Here is an 18787-nt window from a genome sequence, read left to right as displayed (position 1 = left end):
GATTATTTTTATTCTTTTCATCGTGAGATTTCAAGTCAATGAATTATACATAAATATATCATCAAAAAGGACTTTTTTGTATAGAAAATCTTTATTCGAATGGCTTTCATTCAGGGAAGTCTTTCATCTTATCATCTTAACTAGAAGACATGGAGACAGTCTTTCATAACCCTTACCATGAAAATTTAGATAAAAACATTAATTTTCGGAAGGAAAAAGAAAAACTCAAAAGAAATTGTAAAGTACGCAGATCTACAAAGAAATTGCAAAGATTCAAGAATGGAAAGAAAAGTTCCGTTCAAAAAGTATACCTTCTAACCGAAATTCAAAAAATTCAACCTTCTAACTGAAAATTATGTAAAAATGATTTCGAAAGTTTAGTTGGTGAATCTTTAACGATTAAGAAGAACCCAGCTGAAGGCACAAGGCAAGAAAGTAAGAGAGAGAGAGAGAGAGAAATGGAGGAAAAGAAGGAAACTAGCAAAATAGACTACTGCTAAGTACCGAAACAAGGTCATCTGAAAATGACAAAATCATTAATTAATGATAAGATAAATCATCATATACAAAAATACCATCAAATATGACACACCCCCGAAGGATACGTAAACTTAAACGGTTGATACACAAAAAACATTAATATATTTGTATCATATAATTTTATCAACTAAATCGATTTATCCAACTAAGCCAGTAACAAATCTACCTACAAACAAATTCACAAAAATAATCGCACTACGAAATCTAGCCATTGATTTGTTATTATAGATAACCATTCCATCTAAAACCTTAACGGTGTTAGAGGAGGTCCATTTATGGATTTTATACTCATATTTTAACACTCCCCCTCACTCAGAAATCCCATTATTTGGGTTGAAGAGTGGATCACGGACGCCCATCTTTGAGATATAAATTGCCTTCGTGTCCATTTTAAATTATGAGAATATTGGGGGTGGCAGGGTGACAGGAGCTCAAACCCGAGGCCAGAGCTCTGATACCAACGGTTGGTTTTAAGAATTCCGAAAGGCATATTTGAATAAACAGATCAGTTTTCTATTGATTCTGTGCATTTTGAAATTCTTAAAACCAACAGTTATCTAGTCGGGAAAAATGGTTTCAATTGCCCTGTTTACTCTGTTTCTTATGGATGCTTGGCTGGACAGTCCTTGCGTGATTATTTACAAAGCAGAAATGAACAAAATGTGAAGAAAGTAAAACTAGATAGAGTCTTGAGTTGCTACAGTTGACTATTACAGAAATACAGGACAATTCTCGGACAGCATCGGACCACAAACATCGATTTGATGTGTTTTGTTCAGTGTTGTCAAATACCTCCCTAAGTTGGCCTGCAACAAACCTGATTCACATCCACCTTTGCCTGCCCAACAGAAAATGTAAAAAGAAAACAATTATTTTGGAGCTAGCAGTGGAATCTGGCAAGTATCAGAAGGTAAAAAGGGGTAATATATCATTATATTTGAATTATATTTGAAGTCGTAATGCAAACCTCAGTTTCATCATAGTCAAATTTGACCAAGAACATGCAACTGCAGGACTCTGCATCATGTATATTTCTTTCAATGTCCAAGACGTGTGCATCACTGTATAATGCATGATCAGCATTTGCCTAAAAATTGAAATAGGATTAAGGTTTAGCTCTCTGACTTGAGAAAATAATTCAACCACTGAAGCAAAAGTGGTATAAGCTATGGATGCATATATGCTGCAGCTAATTGAACACTACCAAGAAAACATGTGATGCATGAAATGAATCTGGACTCGGGGAAACCAATTAGAATGGCTTTAAGGTTCTTGCAACGTAACAATGCATGAAAAGATTATATTTCTCAGTAACATTTGATATTCTTTTCTTAATCTAGAGAAAAAAAAATTGGTGACTGGTGTGGATATGTTGAACGAACTTTGGATGATGGAATTATCATTCCATGCAAATGGAACATTTGATATATAATAAATCGTTTAAAGTTTAAACAATGTCAAGCTAGTAATGGATTGAACTTTGAAGCATACCCTGTAGCATAGGACAAGGTCTCCAACTTTAATTTTGTGACATTCAGAAGGCTCCAAAGGAATTGAACGCTCACGTACTGCTCTTTTCATATTTACCCATTCATCTTCATCATGATTAAAGCCAGAAAATCTAACACGAACTTCCTACAATATTATCACAAACTACTAAGACTTTCTCACAAATCATACATCATATTATGATCAGTTACACATCCATTCTCTAAATGATTAGAGCTTAGTATACACAAATTTAAATCATTACGAGAGTGTTTAACAGAATAATAATCATAATGCATACTCCGTAGGAATAGACTCCACAAAGCACAATGATCATACATATAATATAAGCCAACAGTTTATCTGTTGTTATTGTATATGCACCAAGCACATCATCAATTTCCTTGAACTTATATCTATAATTTATTCAATGGCTTCTTTTTTTATATTTTTGACAGGCATACATGGAAACCACATTCCTACAAGTCTTTCTATTTTTTTTAATATTGACATTTGACAAGGGGGTAGTTTACATCGGATTCAGGTAAATCATGTGCATTGTGGATTTGTAGCAGCACTAACATATAGGTTAACAGACATGCTGCCTCATAAAACATAGCTAACATTTGGATTTGCGAATCTACAGTTATTGATGTTGTAACTTGTAATTAGGGATAATGTGATGGCAACCCAAGTTGTGATATAATCATATAACTAGAAATATTTTAGCAAATAAAATTAGACAAAGGTAGCAGGCTTGCACTTCTACAAGTCACAGTGATACTTCTCATCTTAACAAGCCACCATCACATGCACAACAGTAACTTGGCAGAAAACTAATGTATTATCAGAGCATATTATTAGCTATTAACTAATTTGATGTTCTTATCGAACACCATTAACAGCCTGCTTATATCTGAACACTTCTCAGCAGAAAACTCTAGATATTGCATCAACAAATGTCAAACTCAAGATAGATTTAATTTTATATGGCTAAATCCATATAATCAAAAAAGAACATGATCATAGGAGGATGATCTTACAATCTCGCCTGAATAAAGAACTCTATAGTTGAGGAATGAGGCCACGTCAAACCTGGAAAAACAATTGTAGTCAGCTAAAGGTGCTAAAATTCTAATTTTGCAATTGCTTGAGCAACAAACCAACAATTGACATTTTCATGGGAATTATTAATTGTCTGATACATTCAATTTTGACAATCATATTGAAAGATGCATGACATAGGAAGTTCATTAGAGGATGGGTCGAGAGCCCATGCGTGTCAAATGTTATGCCGTATCTGTGTATATGAAGAAACTATGGCGCTCTCATTCTAATTCTTTTACAAGACAATATTCTTGCTGGGCATTTAATTGTATTAGGAGCAGCCCCTCGAGATACATAACATGGGTGAGGCACGCCATTAGGCATTCTAGGTGACGAAGAAGCTTCTGATAAGTAAAATACTTAATCAGCTCCAATTTTTCAGTTTGCTATAACTGAGAGTCTAGCAAATATCAAAATGTCTTCATTCTATCTTACACAGACCACATTATGCACTAAAGATTATATTAACTACTAGACAATCTGGTCATATCTTTCCTTTGGCTTATATAACATACACACTTGATGTGATTCATCATCAATACTCTCTCTTCTTGCAAATTTAAGCCTCGTCTATCACAAAAACACTTATTGTGTCGTACAGCAAGCTTACCCGGTTATTCTTAACTCATCTAGGCAAGTAAATAAATCCCTGCAACATCAACTGCTAAGGTACAGCTCGTCAAAGCATGAAAACAACTAAATTGGGAATTATATGCATACGAGTATCTAATATACATCTACCAAAAGGAAAAAGCTCCGATTCCGACTATGGATAATAACAGATAACAGATACCAAAACTGGAAACTGGGAACTGTATGCATATAGCTATTGCTTCAGTAGGTTGGAAAAATGGAAAGGGAAAAGAATCAAATGTAAATGGGAACAATTTCATGTGGAAAAAGATGATTTCTAAGGAAGAATGAGGGATTGCAAATTTTTACGATGAAGTTTATAAGGAGAATGGGGCGTCCTTTTTAAAATTACTAGAGGCCTGCACTAGTTTATATTGTTGGGAATGTAATGAAGATTATAAACGTTCACCCATAAAACTGTTCAGATGTCATTCCATTACCTCGTTCACCACAAACAAACACAACAGATATAGCTATAGTATTTGAAAGACATGCATGAAGGATTCATTATAGGTTTCGTTACAGAATTCACACTCATTAAACAACCTTTAACTTGTTTGTTAAAGTACTAAAACATAAATACTGTATTTATTGTGAAAGAAATATTGAAATAATAAAGAAGTTTATTTTATTGCTCACCAAGCACCGTCTTTTGCAGACAGGGCTTCATATCGCAAATCTGTAAGTTCGGCCACCCTTTCAGCTGCAGAAGATTAAAAGATAAAGTAAATAGTTGATTTAACTACAATAGTACCATATTATAGATAATAAAAGTATGACTGAAGCTCCCTGACCAAAAATAAAATATAACTGAAGTTCTGTTCAAGCTGAAGAGGTGAATTTCATCCTATCTCATGTTAAAAAAAAATTATAGCTAATCATCAGAAATTACAGAACCTGTACATAGGCTAGAAAATATAAGAGCCCCCACAAATGTGCCTTAGAATTTCATTTCATCCAACCAAATTATATGAAAACAGAGTAACAAATAAAATGAATCAGAACCTTTGGACTTGTCAGAAGGTCTCATAGTATCAGTTAGTACTGGTGAATCTAAAGGAACAACTGGTCCAGAAGTAGCAGGTGAAGAGATTCCAGAGGCTTTGTTTCTTAAAGAAGACACAAACTCTTCAAAGGAAGTATGTTGAGTGTCTTTTGGGGCCGTTCTATGATGTTTCTCGTAAAACCAGCTTTTAACCTACATGATTAAACAAGATTCAGTGGTCCCACAGACTTAAGTCCAGTTTCAAAGGGAAAATAAGAAAACAAACCTGTTTACACTCTATGGATTCCTTTCCAATACGATGAGCTGAGAAACTGTACAAACATATACAGGAATGCAAGAGCATTAAAGAAAAAAGGTGTTGTAAATTGGTAATAATTTCATAACAAAATAATGCTCCAAGTGTTACTATATTTGATGTATTACTCTTCATTCATGTAATGAGGTGCTGGAGTTTACCTGAATTTGGTAGCAAGTTCTTCACAACATTTCTCACTAAATGTTTCTTCACCTTTTTCCTTGTACAAGCTTTCCATTTCCAGTACCTATCAACATGACAAGCACTATCGTATTTGCATAAAACAGAAGCATTACTAGGAACATCGTTAGCAAATATAACAAAAACTCCACCAACCACCCTAACATCAATAACTTCAACCCGGAATATAATAATGAATTAATCAGCTTATATGCATTAAAAAGAAAAAAAATGGATCTCTACACATATTAGCCTCTGTATATCTAAAGAGGGATAATCTTCAATTGCCAAGCGTGAAGACTTGAGGGGTAGGGGTAGCAATGCTCGACACGCCCGACAGACAACTTGTACCCTAATTATTATAGACACTTATACACAAAACAAAACTCAATAACGACTCTGAAACAATTCAATTAATCCGAATCCGACCTAAATGACACCTTCATTAAAATTATATTCCTTTAAACTTATACAGCCAATTATGATTTATATCGAATTCCACACACAAAATCGACACGTTCACAGACACAGCGGAAACCCAAAACTGATTCTTCCCAAACCAAAATGGCCAACAACAATCTTGATAATAAAAACAAAAACTTTGCATATAAAACAGGGTTTACATAACAATCTTGATAGAGTGAGTAGCACATACCCAAAAAGAAACAAACTTTAAGAATCTTTATGCATTTATATGAGACATATGAAATAAAGAGCATGCAAAGACAATTAAGCGTGTATAAATGGAGTGTTAATAATAAAGATTATACTTTAATAAACAAAAGTATATCTATATATTAAGTACCATTAAATAGAGGTGAAATAATTGAGAAGAGGGTACCTCAGCTAGAGTGAACTCAGGAGCATCACTATCAGGCTCCATTTCGAGTGATTCTTGATGCGGCAATTTCGGGGGTTTTAGCGGGGGAGTAAAGTCGCTGCTTTTCTGCAGATTGTTCGCAAGTACGGCTAAATTTGTGTGTGCGGAGGCTTGTTCTTTTTATTGTGTTTGGTTTTAAAAGCCCAGTATCTTCTTTATGTCAAAAAAAGGAAAAAAAAAAAAAAGGGAATCGAATCGGCCCAAACCAGCAATCCGATTTATGTGACAAAACCGAAAAATGACTCGAAAATCATTTCAACCCGAAATTAGAATTTCATTCCTAAACACTTCAATTTTTAGTTTTATTTAATTTTAAGTGATTTTAACTTTACTCAAAATCGACTATATTGCTGACACGAACACGACCTGTTACTCGAAATTGACACCTAGCTTTACTGTTTTCAAGCTTGATTTCAATTCATCAAATTTCAAATCAAAGTTTTTATTTAATTGTAAAGATTCTATTATATCAATTTCTGAAATTCAAATAAATTATAATCCAAACCAGATTATATTGTAATTAAATTAATAATAATGTGTTAATGAAGTCTGTCGACGGGCTCTATGATTTTTTTTCTCAGAGATGAAGTGTTTGGGTCTTCAGAAAAATCAATAACCTCGTGACAGAGAGATGTTGTAGTAACTTCATGCGAAGTGGCCCATTTCTTTTGTAGGGATAAAGCCCACCGTGACAGCCCACTTGAATATGAAAACCACAAAAAGAGACCAAATACCCATAATAATGTCCCGCAAAAAGAAACTCAAGACACATATAATGATGAAGAGAATCGGTCCCAACAGCCCACTAGCCCAACTGGGCCACCACGGTAAGTAATGTACCACCAACTTTAGCCTGCACCGTCGACGCGTTATTTCATCCGCCTCTCATTTTGTCAAAACGTTAACATCTCACTCGTCACCTTCCTGAGCTTCCTCTCCAATCTTTGTATCTGTATATATAAGGGTCATGACAAAGAGCGCGGTTAGATAGGTCAGTGGTTAAAAACATATCTTTTGTCGTAAATACTCACTTATAAAGTTATAAGTCATATTTGTCAAAAAATAAAAAAGAGTTATGATAATTGAATATACATATATATATAATTTTATATTTTGGTGTAATATCCTTATTTTGGTTAATTCTTTTAATAATAAATAATACCAAATTTTAAATCGGGTGATATGAACCGGTAGATAAAATATCTTTAAAAAATTGTAAACAGAAATGATAGATTATTAATGAAAAAAGTTAACATTTTATGAAAGATAAGAATAGTACATTACACTGGGCAAGATATATATCAGTACTCCTAACTTTAAATATGAAGATTGATTTGACCTTAATATCGGGAAAAAGTAAAAATCAGATATAATTAGTTAAATCACAAATAAGAATTAATTAAAGATTATATGAATAATTATTTAAATACTCACAAATTTAATTATTTCATAAATTATGAAATAGAAATTAATCGATAATTAATTACGGTCAAAAATTTGATGAGGGATGTGTCACTGTCACTGTATCCAAAAAAAACAAATTATCCAAAATTAGGGGTGTAATTTGAGTCGAGTGAGCCGAGCGTGATTCGAGCCGAGCCGAGCCGGCTCGTTTAATCGAGCCTAAATCTCTGCCCGGACTCGACTCGTTTAATTTCACGAGTCGAGTCGAGCCGACTCGTTTAGCTAAACGGGACCTAAACTTCTACCCGGACTCAGTTCGTTTAATTTCACGAATCGAGTCGAGGCGGCTCGTTCCCGCTCGTTTAATTTTACACTTAATCGAACCTAAACTTCTACCCGGACTCGGTTCGTTTAATTTCACGAGTCGAGCCGGCTCGTTTAATTAAACGAGCAGGAACCTTTGACCGAGTTCGGCTCATTTAACTAAACGAGCAGAGTCGAGCATAGTTAAACGAGTTCGAGACAGGTGAGCTCGGGAGCCGCACAACACGAATTACAGCTCTAGCCAAAATAGTTACTACGTACTATACTGACACAGTTGCCCATACATATCAGCAAAATTCCAAGCAAAATTCATTAACACGCATGTGTCAGGGTGTGGGGCAAAAAATAATAGATTTTTCTCATAAATATCCAAATTAAATTATGTTTTGCAAAAATATTACTTTTTCCTTTTTTAATATACGACATTTGATTTTTTGACACATGTTTTTAAGTACTTTGACTGGTAGTTAAAAAAAATTTGCTTCTCTGAATAAAAATATGTAATCAAAATTTTAATTCGCAAAAAAATTAGTTAAAAGTGATAATTTTTACTATCCGGTCAACCCACCTAAAGTTAGGTGTTCAAATCAAAAGTTTCATATAAAAATACAGAGGGAGTATATCTTTTTAAATATTTTGTAAAAAAAATCAAATTTTGAAAACAATTATAAAATTACCGTATGCGACCACATGCAACTATATACTTATAACTAAATGCAACCATACTTAAACTACTTCTGGGAGCAATTAACTAAAATTACATCTCGTTGCAGTTGCAGATTGTATTTTTTGTAAAAATTTTCCGAAAAGTCAATATTTTTGCAAATATTTTCAAAAAAAGTTACAATTTTTTTAAAAATTGATAGTTTTGATAAATGCTAAAAATAATTCCAAAATATTCATGATATACTATATTTTAGACTTGTTTTCATAAATATAACAAAATCCTGAATTTACATAATTATATATCTGCTTAAATTAAATTTTATACCAATTTTCTAAATATTTTTACCTAAGTAATGTACATTAACCGATTAAAATCCAAATATGAAATATAATTTCAAAACATTACATAAGTTAATAGTCATTTTGTAACTCTTAAATATACTTTTTAAGTTTAACTTTCAAAAAATAATATTAGCTACTTTGAATTAATTCCCATTTAATTCTTATTGTCCCTATATACTATCCAGCGAAATCACGTCAAGGGAGACGACTTGGCAAAACCGGACTTAAATCCGACTTTGTGAAATGACTTGACAGGTGTAGGATAAGTGGGAGCCGGAGACGACGAAACTAAAATATCACTATTTTTAACGTTATTTTACTTATTCCATGAATGCCCCTCTTTTAGATCAAAGGCTCGCTTGCGAGCCAATAGCCGGAAGACATTATCACTTGAAAAATTTGGTTGAGGCGGCACATATCGCCGCACATATGTTAAAACATAACGTGTGCTAAGATTAGCTTAATGACAACAGAAATCTCGACACACATTTTAATTCCTTTTCTAAATAAAAACTTAATTTTAAAAATTATAATATTCTATTTCATAAAAATGTCAAAATATATGTCGAATAATAAAAAATTATAAACATAATTGTGACAAAGAGAGTTAATATTATGAAGAAAAGGAAAAGGGTTATAAAATATTTGGTGCTCGGCCACATTTGAACACTTCACCATCTCAACTTTATGAGCTTCAGCCCCGTCACCTTCTAACTTTTCCTCCTCCTCGTAAGTCACGCCAACGCGAAACATCCCAATCCGTTTAAATCCACATACACATACCACATTCCCTTAATGAAACCCAAGTTTTCATCACAGCCGTCCATCACAACCTCCACATTGTTTTCATCGCGGCATGTTAACGACACCGAGGGCATAACCATAATTTCACACCACCTCATTTGTATAATGCCAGGAAATAGCACACGATCTTCTCGCTGCCATCTCCCCTGTATACATCCACTATAAATAAGCTCAGGAGATTTTTCCGGCAGCAACTCCGGCGCCGTTGAACACATTTTCAGCTCTCGTTTCTCTCATCATGATGTCGTTGACCGGAAGCACCTTTCTGGTAATATAAAATTTTCCTCTCAAACCTTTTAATTTGAACGTTCGGCTACTTAAAAGTTTAAAACGCGGCGTTTTTTATATTTGTATCGTCATTTTATGTGAAAATGCAAATTATAAGTTCACCGGAGCAATTTTTATTCGAATTTGAGTAAATACAATAAATTTGTTATATGTTTGATTTCGCCTAGTTTGAACACTAAATGAGTTATTGTGTGAATCTGAGTATTAGAATTGAATTAGATGTGTGTGTAATGTTGTGTTGATTGTGTGTAGTATAATCCGGTGATCGGAGCATCCAGGAGCTACACACAAAGGCGAAATTCATGTCGTTTGGTGGCGGTATCAGCGAATTCTAGTAGCTCGAATGGAAGACCTGGAGAGCGAAACGCTACGGTTCTGATGGAGACTACTTTGAAGGAAATGAGAGATGCTGCTCCGCTGAGTGGTGTGGACTCGAAAACGACTGTCGGCGGTGGTGTTGAAGATGTGTATGGGGAGGATAGTGCTACAGAAGAACAGTCTATGACTCCTTGGACTGTTTCTGTTGCTAGGTAACAAATTAGTCGTAGTCGGTTTGCTTTCAATTTGACTCAATTGTGGTTAGATTGAATTATCTGGATGTTGAACTTATTGTTTCATTATGCATATTTTCGTATGTTTCCTGGTGAATTATGTACCGTGACAATTGTGCTATAAATGGATTTATATGTTTATCTGATAAAAATGAATTTTATACTATTTAATGCATTATCAGCTACGTTGTGTGGGATATTTGAAACATTGGAGACTTCGGAGAACTTACAAGAATGATTATACATAATTTTGCAAAGACTCTGCAAATTACAAATACTTTCTTTCTTAAATCTATTATATTGAATTTATGTTATTAATACACGTCTTTACTTAGGAGGAGGTGTCTTCTTCTCAAAAAATAATCTGAAAGTTCATCATGTCAAAGTGTCTAGATTTTGGTCAATTGTTTTCACATAGAATGAGTCTCATTCCCCCAACACAAATATGGCAATCAAAACCGAAGAGTCTGAGTAACGTAGCTCATTATTAGAGCTCGGAGACTACACTACTAATGTTAGATGGCATAATTGGATTCTTCATATTCAACTTGACTGGGTTTCTCTTGCTCAATTGCTATTTCATGACTTTAGAATTTCTTAATTGCAAAAACCAATGTGTTTCTTTCACTTCTGTTTTTCTGTGTTCGTAAACAAGTGATCAATTTCACAATTTGTCTAGTTCGTCCTCGGACTGAAATAATTCATAATTAGAATGTCTAGCTGATTAAATTCATATTTGATTTTTGCAGCGGGTACTCGTTATTACGAGATCCTCATCATAACAAAGGGCTTGCTTTTAGTGAGAAAGAAAGGGATTCCCATTATCTTCGGGGACTTCTTCCCCCAGTTGTTGTCAATCAGGACCTTCAGGTAATTACTGGTGAATTAAGAGGCACAGGGGCAGCTTTCTTAGAGCTTCCCTACTTACTCTTTTGTGTTATCAACGTTGCATAAGAATATTTTTTTCTTCTGTAAATCAGGTCAAGAAATTGATGAACTGTATACGTAATTATCAAGTGCCTTTGCAGAAGTACATGGCCATGATGGATTATCAGGTACATTGTCTAGCAGACCCTTTAGTCTTTGTCAACTGTCTTTTAAAATAGAAAAGCCTACCAAAATTTATAAGCAGTCAATAGGTTGGAGCAGTCCTTGTCGTCTGTTTGCTGAGCTACTGATAATTTATTAAATCATGTATACATATGTTTATATATTGCACCAAGATTGCCTTTACTCCTTGTGTTGCACCATTAAAATTGCAACTGATGTTTTTCAATTTCACAGTATAGTAAATTCAGAGCCTGTTTCCAGTCCTTTTTTTTTTTTTTCTTTAGCATTTTGTTATAGTGGTGAGAATCAAATGTATCTCTTTATGACTATTATAAATATAGGAACACAACGAAAGGCTGTACTATAAACTTCTTATTGAAAATGTTGAAGAGCTACTCCCAATCGTCTACACTCCAACTGTTGGCGAGGCATGTCAGAAATACGGGAGCATCTTAGGACGCCCTCAGGGTCTCTTTATCAGTTTAAAAGAGAAGTGTGTGAACTTGAATATGTTCCGCAGCTTATGATTGCAATATTATTTGTTTTGCTAGAAGTAAATACCGAAAATATTTTTGCAGGGGGAAAGTTCTTGAAGTGCTGAAGAATTGGCCTGAGAAGAAAATTCAAGTGATTGTTGTCACTGATGGGGAGCGAATCTTAGGACTGGGGGACCTTGGTTGCCAGGTACTCCAGTACTCTAACCAACCTTGTTACTTGATTGTATTATTTGACATACACTTGGTGTGCATAACATGATTTTTCTATGATTAGGGTATGGGGATACCTGTAGGAAAACTATCTTTGTATACAGCCCTTGGTGGAATTCGCCCTTCTGCGGTAAGTCCAATGCTTTCATGCCTCCAATTTATCATGAGCACTACTATATATACAGCTTACTATTTGCAACTTTCGTGTATTCCACTCTTAAACCTCTACATGTGAAAGTTGTCCTGTTATACTTAGACTTAGAGAAGGAAAGGAAGCAGACCAGCTACCCAAACGAATCTGCATTTAGTGACTATAATTTTTCTTGATTTTCTTAGTTCATTGCTATCTTTACCTCAATATAGAGATTGCAAAAAATATAACATATGTTTGTAATCGACAGTGTTTGCCTGTAACCATTGATGTGGGGACTAACAATGAGGACTTGTTAAACGATGAGTTCTACATTGGGCTGCGGCAGAGACGGGCAACTGGGCAGGTTAAAATCATAAATCACACTTCATTTTTCACCAATTTCTGTGTGGTATTGAACTGTAATCCTTTCTTCTTGACAGGAATATGCCGAACTTCTTCATGAATTTATGTCTGCAGTTAAGCAGAACTATGGGGAAAAAGTCCTTATCCAGGTTCTTCTCTTTTTGCCAAGTGCCTTGTTCATTTAATATCTAGACAGAACTGCTAAATTAATTGACATTTTAATCCATGTTGTTCAGTTTGAAGACTTTGCGAACCACAATGCCTTCGATCTTCTAGCAAAGTATGGAGCTACACATCTTGTATTTAATGATGATATACAGGTACAGCACAGGGCCCTCTGTTTGTGTGTGTGTGTGTGTGTGTGTATGCATGTGTGTGTTAATTAATTTTCTTATGTACTTTTGTTTTAGGGAACTGCCTCTGTGGTACTGGCAGGGGTTATGGCAGCACTTAAGCTAGTAGGTGGAACCTTAGCTGACCAAAAATTTCTATTCCTTGGAGCAGGCGAGGTGCAGCTCACAACTTTTGTGAAAAGTTGTATATATTAGTAATTATTAGTCAAAATGTGACTGATTTATTTATCTTCTAAAAAAACAGAAATTATTATTGAAAAGGAACTTCCTTGATGTTCTCTGAGCACTCCCATCTACTACTTTCAGAACCATTTGCATCTCCAAGTTGTTGCACATTAATATAATCATCATGTTGTCTACCCAAATATATGTTACTGTTTCACATATTGGACTTCTCTATACGTGTATCAGTTTGATATTCATTTTATCTTTAATTGCTTCAGGCTGGCACTGGTATCGCAGAGCTCATAGCACTTGAGATATCAAAACAGGTATGATTTCTGTATACATCTCTGTGCAGTATACCAGTAAGTATAAACTAAATAGATTTCAGCCTTGTGCTTAATTGATAATTTATGCAGACGGAAACCCCGGTGGAAGAGACTCGGAAAAATATATTTCTTGTGGACTCAAAGGTACTCAAGAGCACTGCTGTAATTTTTTGATCCTGAATGAACAACAATCATATATTTCCTTTTCATTATGTAGGGTTTGATTGTTAAGTCTCGCATGGAATCACTTCAGAACTTTAAGAAACCATGGGCCCATGAGCATGAACCGATTAGAGAACTTGTGGATGCTGTCAAGGTTTGGAAGATGGTCTCTCTTTCCCTGTGTCTGAGAAAAATATAGGTTTTTAATCTCAATCTGTGTAAATATTAGGCCATCAAGCCAACTGTCTTGATTGGATCATCAGGAGTGGGAAGAACATTCACTAAAGAAGTGGTGGAGACTATGGCATCCTTAAATGAGGTATTGTATGCATACGTAATATATTTAAAGGCCGTCATGCAATTGCTGCATATTCCTGAATGAAGCTAACACTGCTGTAAATGATTGGTACGTGCAGAAACCTGTTATCTTTGCTCTTTCCAACCCAACTTCACAATCTGAATGTACTGCTAAAGAAGCATACACATGGAGCAAGGTAATTTTGTTCAGAATCTCTGGTTGTACAGATTTTAATATAATTTATTTAATGTTCATTGGTGGTTGGATAATAGTGTTCTTAATCCTTTTGATGCATCTTGTTTTCTTAGGGCCGTGCTATTTATGCCAGTGGAAGTCCATTTGACCCAATTGTATACAATGGAAAAACTTATGCTCCTGGACAGGTCCTAATTCTTTCTAACTTTACTCAATTCAATACCAATGTTAAATTGAAGTAACCTTTTCCATTTCTTGTTCAGGCGAACAACGCCTACATATTTCCTGGATTTGGTTTGGGTTTGATTATATCTGGTGCAATCCGTGTTCATGATGACATGCTTCTAGCAGCCTGTAAGTTCAAACCACTGTATTTTTATGTGTCCATATTATGTATGTTTTTGGAAGAATAACCACTAAGCGGGGATGAACAATTCTGAAGATGCCATCATCCTCTCTTTTGGTTTTTACTTTTTTTTGTCAAGTCATCCAAATATTCTCCCATAAATGCCAATAGGAGGAAAGAAAATAAGAAAAGCCAGTGAGAGCTGTAATTTTTATGTGATCAACTGATCATAGCATAATCGCCATATTCAGTTTCGCACTTCATAACTTATGCTAAATTCATTTCGGTCATGATGGTTTTCTTGGAACAGCGGAAGCTTTAGCAGCAGAGGTTACGCAAGAAAACTTTGACAAGGGACTCATATTTCCTCCATTCACTAATATAAGAAAGATATCTGCGCACATTGCTGCTCGGGTGGCAGCCAAAGCATATGAACTTGGTAAGATCCATTTGTAAAACTGTGTTACTGTAATCCATTTGTTTGTATCCCTAATAAGAAAGAGACCTTAAAATTAAAAAGAACATGTGCACTTCTGACTTATATTAATTTGTAGGTTTGGCAACTCGTCTCCCACAACCGCAAGATCTTGTAGCGTATGCCGAGAGCTGTATGTACAGCCCTAATTATCGAAATTATAGGTGAATAGCAGAAGAATCTCAGGTGTAAATTTATAGACCTTGATGTTTTCAAATTCGTTGTCTTTTGTTTAAGTTGTTCGGTTATGCTCAGATCAGGAACAGTTTGGGTGGGGTTACCTACCTTTGAGCAACAGGTTAAGACTTAGCTTTGAAGAAATGTTGAGGGTTAGTGAAATTCCCTTAAAGAAATCCTGAAGGAAATATTGTGTGAGAATATATAACATGCTACTGCACATGCAAGTTGGATTTTAAGTATATGTATAGTCTGGATCCTAAATACTATTCCAAGTTGATGAAAATTGTGGCTTTGTTGGTGTCTTGTGGATTGATTATGAGTCTGATTGAAGACCGTTTCCGCGATAAAGTAAATAATTATGTCACCAACAAAATATTGTATAGGATCTGGCGATCTGCATTTGCGATTTGCTAATCTTCTCATTAAGGTATTTCGGATACACGTGCTCTCATATAACCATAAAGATCTGTTTACCTGCTTAAGAGCATCTCCAACCATCTAAAGCTCTTGGTTAAAAAGTGAGTTCGCATACCTAAAATAAAAAAATTTAGCCAACAGCTCCAAAAACTCAACTCCAACCATGCTCACCTGTTGTCTATAAATTTAGCCAACCTCCTGTGGATGGCTAAATTTGTCGAACCTCTACAGGTCTGTAAAAAAATCTGTAGAAAGATTGTACATCATTTATTACCATATTGAACTGATATATTCTATTTTAACAATTTAAAATATTAATAACATACTATTTATAAATTATAACCAACCAATATAGCCAGTACCATTGAAGCAAAATGTCTTGCAGGTTCAGCAAATTTTACATATTGTCTTACAGGTCCAATTTAGCCAACGATTATAGCCAACGCCGTTGGAGATGCTCTAATGCAAGGTAGTGTTTTTCTTTTCCTTGAAGAGCATTTCCAACCCATCAAAACCTTTAGCTAAAATTCATTAATCATAGATAAAAATTATAGATAATGTGTGAAATTTGCTCAACTCCAACCACACATAACCCTTATCTAACAAATATAGCCAACCAATTGATGTTGGCTATATTTGGCCAACCACTACTTGCTTGTAGCAATATATGTAGCAAGATTTCGTATCATTTATTACCATATGGTAATATACATTCTATTTTTAACAACTTGAAAGAATAATAAATTACTATCTTTGAAATATAGCCAACCAATATAGCCAATAGGAAGCAAAATGGCTTAGAGTTTCTGCAAATTTCACCTAATATCTTAAAACCACTTTTAGCCAACACCGTTGAAAATGCTCACTTGTTTAGTTTTTTATATGACCCGTATATTTGGATACTAGAATTTGTGTTTTTATTGAAAAGCAGAAAGATTCATTAAAGATAACGATTACACCCTCAAGGGAAAATTAGGGAGCGAATCCCTTCAACAGATCTACCCAGACGTAGTACCTAGCCAAAGCCCAAAGGATTTAAACAGTTGATATCAGACAAAATCTAAACTATATATTACTCTCTCCGTCCCCCTCAATTGTTTATATTGGAGGGAGATTCAGATACCAAGACAATGTATAAAAAATAGTAAAGTTATATGAAAAGTGGGTAAAATGATGGGACCTATCAATATCTAATAATAGATTTGAGATAGTGGAGGAAAGTAGTGGGTGTAATAGTAGTTTTTATTGTTAAATATGAGATAGTAAGGGAAGATATATAGTGGGACATCTCAAAAATAGTAACTGTAAAGAAATGAGAGGGACAGGGAGTACTAGATTAGAGGACTAGACTAGATAAAATATAATAAGAAATACTACGCTCCCAAAAGCTTCTGTAACCGAACATGCATGCAGGAATTGAATTACTCATCTAGCTCTATGACTTCAACTATCTCTCCTGCCACATTCATCATGTTCCCCGCCTGCTCAGCCTGGAGACCATCTTCAACCTCTGGTTCCTGAGCATCTTCTCCGTTCTCTACAACCGGACCCAGCTCTACCTCATGCACTGCCACAAATCTCTGGTCCGCCGATCCTAAACCCATATCCTGGCTCCATAATTCAAATACCCTGCCAAAAGGCTGGGCCATGATCACCATGACTTTGAACTTGGGTGCTCCATAATCAGCCAGGTATGCTGCAAAAGCATTAGCATTTTGCTCACATAACCTCACCTCCATGTGAAACTTCCTGTCAGCCCTCCTCTGGTTCAATTGTTGCACAAGATCAGCATGATCTGGATGTGCACCTTCAACAGTCGAGTTATTCCGCTCCCAAAAAGCATCCAGATGACGGATTCTGGTGGGAAAAGCATCCAGATGACAGATACTAGAATTTGTGTGTGACGGATTCTGGTGGGAAAACAAGCTTCGTAATTTTTATTTTCATTTATAAGTGTTCTGCACATTTGTAAAAGTGTGTAAAAGAATGTAATTCCAAATCTGGAGTTTATTTATTAAAGAAACTTTGTTATCAAATCCAAGGACGTTTAGACAATAAAATTTTAATATTCGAAAATAGAAATTTTGAAATTAATTACCACCTCTTCCTCTCCTCCTGTCAAGAAATAAAATTACTTGAAGACTAAAATGTGCAATTTTTGAAATTGATAGAATAGTAAGATTTTTATAGAGAATCCGATATAGCATAAGTTAAAATTAAAATAAAATTTAACCAATGTAAAATCTTTGTTGGACACTTCAGATATTAATATCAATTGATTGAAAAATTAGTAAAATTATTTAATGAATCAAAGAGCATACAATAATATTGAAAATATGAAATATACTGCTAAACGCAATCAAAATTTTGAATACTAATTTAAGAAGGATCCAAATTAGTTAATCCCTCCGTCCCATTGAGCTGTATACATATGGAGAGTGGCACGGAGGTTAAGAAAAAGTGTAATTTAGTGAAGAAAAGTAAGAAAAGTGGGTGAAGTGGTGGTACCCATTAATATTTAATGTGTAAAATGAGTGTAGTGTGAGCAAATTGGTGGGATCTATTAATATTTAATGTATAAAGTGAGTGTAGTGGAAGAAGGTGGTGGATGTAGTTAAGTTTTTATATTATAAAAATTTATTATTTTTGGTATGTATACAATTGATGGGACGTCCCAAAAAGAAAACTGTATACAATCTAATGGGACAGAGGGAGTACATATTTGTAGTGGTTCAACAAATATAATCATTTACAAGAGTTTGGCTAAAAGTATAGACAAAATAAATAGCATGATTGAGTTTAATATTTCGTGAGATTATTTGTATTTTTTACTTTTGATGTATCAACTTTCTTTTTAGTCAAGGGTTTTTCATGACTAGAATTACTTTAAAATTAATCATATGCCTGCTACATCATTTGAGAAAATTTTTGAGACAAAATCCAAGGTACGCAACATTTTTTTTTTGTTTGTAATTACTTGTAATTATAAGATAATAGCTCATCAAATTTGGATTTCAATTAGTATTCAAAATTCAATTAATTTCAAATTTCCATTAATTCCAGCTTCGAAATAAATTTTGAAATTTATAATCAATTGAAAGTGTTTTCC

The 18787-nt window shown here is 34.5% G+C and overlaps 2 protein-coding genes across 3 annotated transcripts; one reads left to right on the top strand and one right to left on the bottom strand.

The window, feature by feature from the left end:
• Positions 1–1148: 1148 nt before the first annotated feature.
• Positions 1149–6257, bottom strand: LOC108225413 (protein SAWADEE HOMEODOMAIN HOMOLOG 1). Of its 2 annotated transcripts, none has more exons than XM_017400270.2 (9): positions 6091–6257; positions 5231–5316; positions 5040–5085; positions 4774–4966; positions 4408–4471; positions 3072–3123; positions 2032–2175; positions 1508–1627; positions 1149–1378 (listed from the first exon to the last, which is right to left on the bottom strand). In XM_017400270.2, exons 1-9 carry the CDS (start codon positions 6130–6132, stop codon positions 1337–1339), a joined length of 789 nt encoding a protein of 262 aa, XP_017255759.1. In that variant the 5' UTR covers positions 6133–6257; the 3' UTR covers positions 1149–1336. The 2 variants fall into 2 exon arrangements, with proteins under 2 accessions (XP_017255759.1, XP_017255760.1); XM_017400271.2 differs by lacking the exon at positions 6091–6257 and adding an exon at positions 5905–6029.
• A 3402-nt stretch (positions 6258–9659) lies between these two features.
• LOC108227567 (NADP-dependent malic enzyme) lies at positions 9660–15561 on the top strand. Its single transcript, XM_064079685.1, has 20 exons — positions 9660–9937; positions 10210–10487; positions 11258–11378; positions 11489–11563; positions 11900–12051; positions 12137–12242; positions 12330–12395; positions 12667–12762; positions 12839–12910; positions 12998–13081; positions 13172–13270; positions 13558–13605; positions 13696–13749; positions 13823–13921; positions 13997–14086; positions 14184–14261; positions 14374–14448; positions 14524–14614; positions 14917–15045; positions 15161–15561. The coding sequence occupies exons 1-20, from the start codon at positions 9908–9910 to the stop codon at positions 15247–15249; spliced, it is 1932 nt and encodes a 643-aa protein (XP_063935755.1). The 5' UTR covers positions 9660–9907; the 3' UTR covers positions 15250–15561.
• Positions 15562–18787: the final 3226 nt, after the last annotated feature.

Source organism: Daucus carota, chromosome 6 (genome assembly GCF_001625215.2).
Source record: "Daucus carota subsp. sativus chromosome 6, DH1 v3.0, whole genome shotgun sequence".
In the NCBI taxonomy this organism is placed as follows: Eukaryota; Viridiplantae; Streptophyta; class Magnoliopsida; order Apiales; family Apiaceae; genus Daucus; species Daucus carota.
The sequence above is the reverse complement of the archived record's forward strand: the minus strand, read 5'-3'. Positions and strand labels throughout refer to the sequence as shown.

What these genes read in the sequence shown, in the direction of transcription:
- LOC108225413 (XM_017400270.2), bottom strand. Translation starts at nt 6,132, where the DNA reads ATGGAGCCTGATAGTGATGCTCCTGAGTTCACTCTAGCTGAG. An exon ending in CTGAGTTCACTCTAGCTGAG is followed by an intron (nt 5,317 to 6,090) that starts GTACCCTCTTCT and finishes TCATGTTGATAG; the next exon opens with GTACTGGAAATGGAAAGCTT. An exon ending in ACCTTCTGACAAGTCCAAAG is followed by an intron (nt 4,472 to 4,773) that starts GTTCTGATTCAT and finishes AATCTTCTGCAG; the next exon opens with CTGAAAGGGTGGCCGAACTT.
- LOC108227567 (XM_064079685.1), top strand. Translation starts at nt 9,908, where the DNA reads ATGATGTCGTTGACCGGAAGCACCTTTCTG. An exon ending in CACTTGAGATATCAAAACAG is followed by an intron (nt 13,606 to 13,695) that starts GTATGATTTCTG and finishes TAATTTATGCAG; the next exon opens with ACGGAAACCCCGGTGGAAGA. An exon ending in AGCCAAAGCATATGAACTTG is followed by an intron (nt 15,046 to 15,160) that starts GTAAGATCCATT and finishes ATTAATTTGTAG; the next exon opens with GTTTGGCAACTCGTCTCCCA.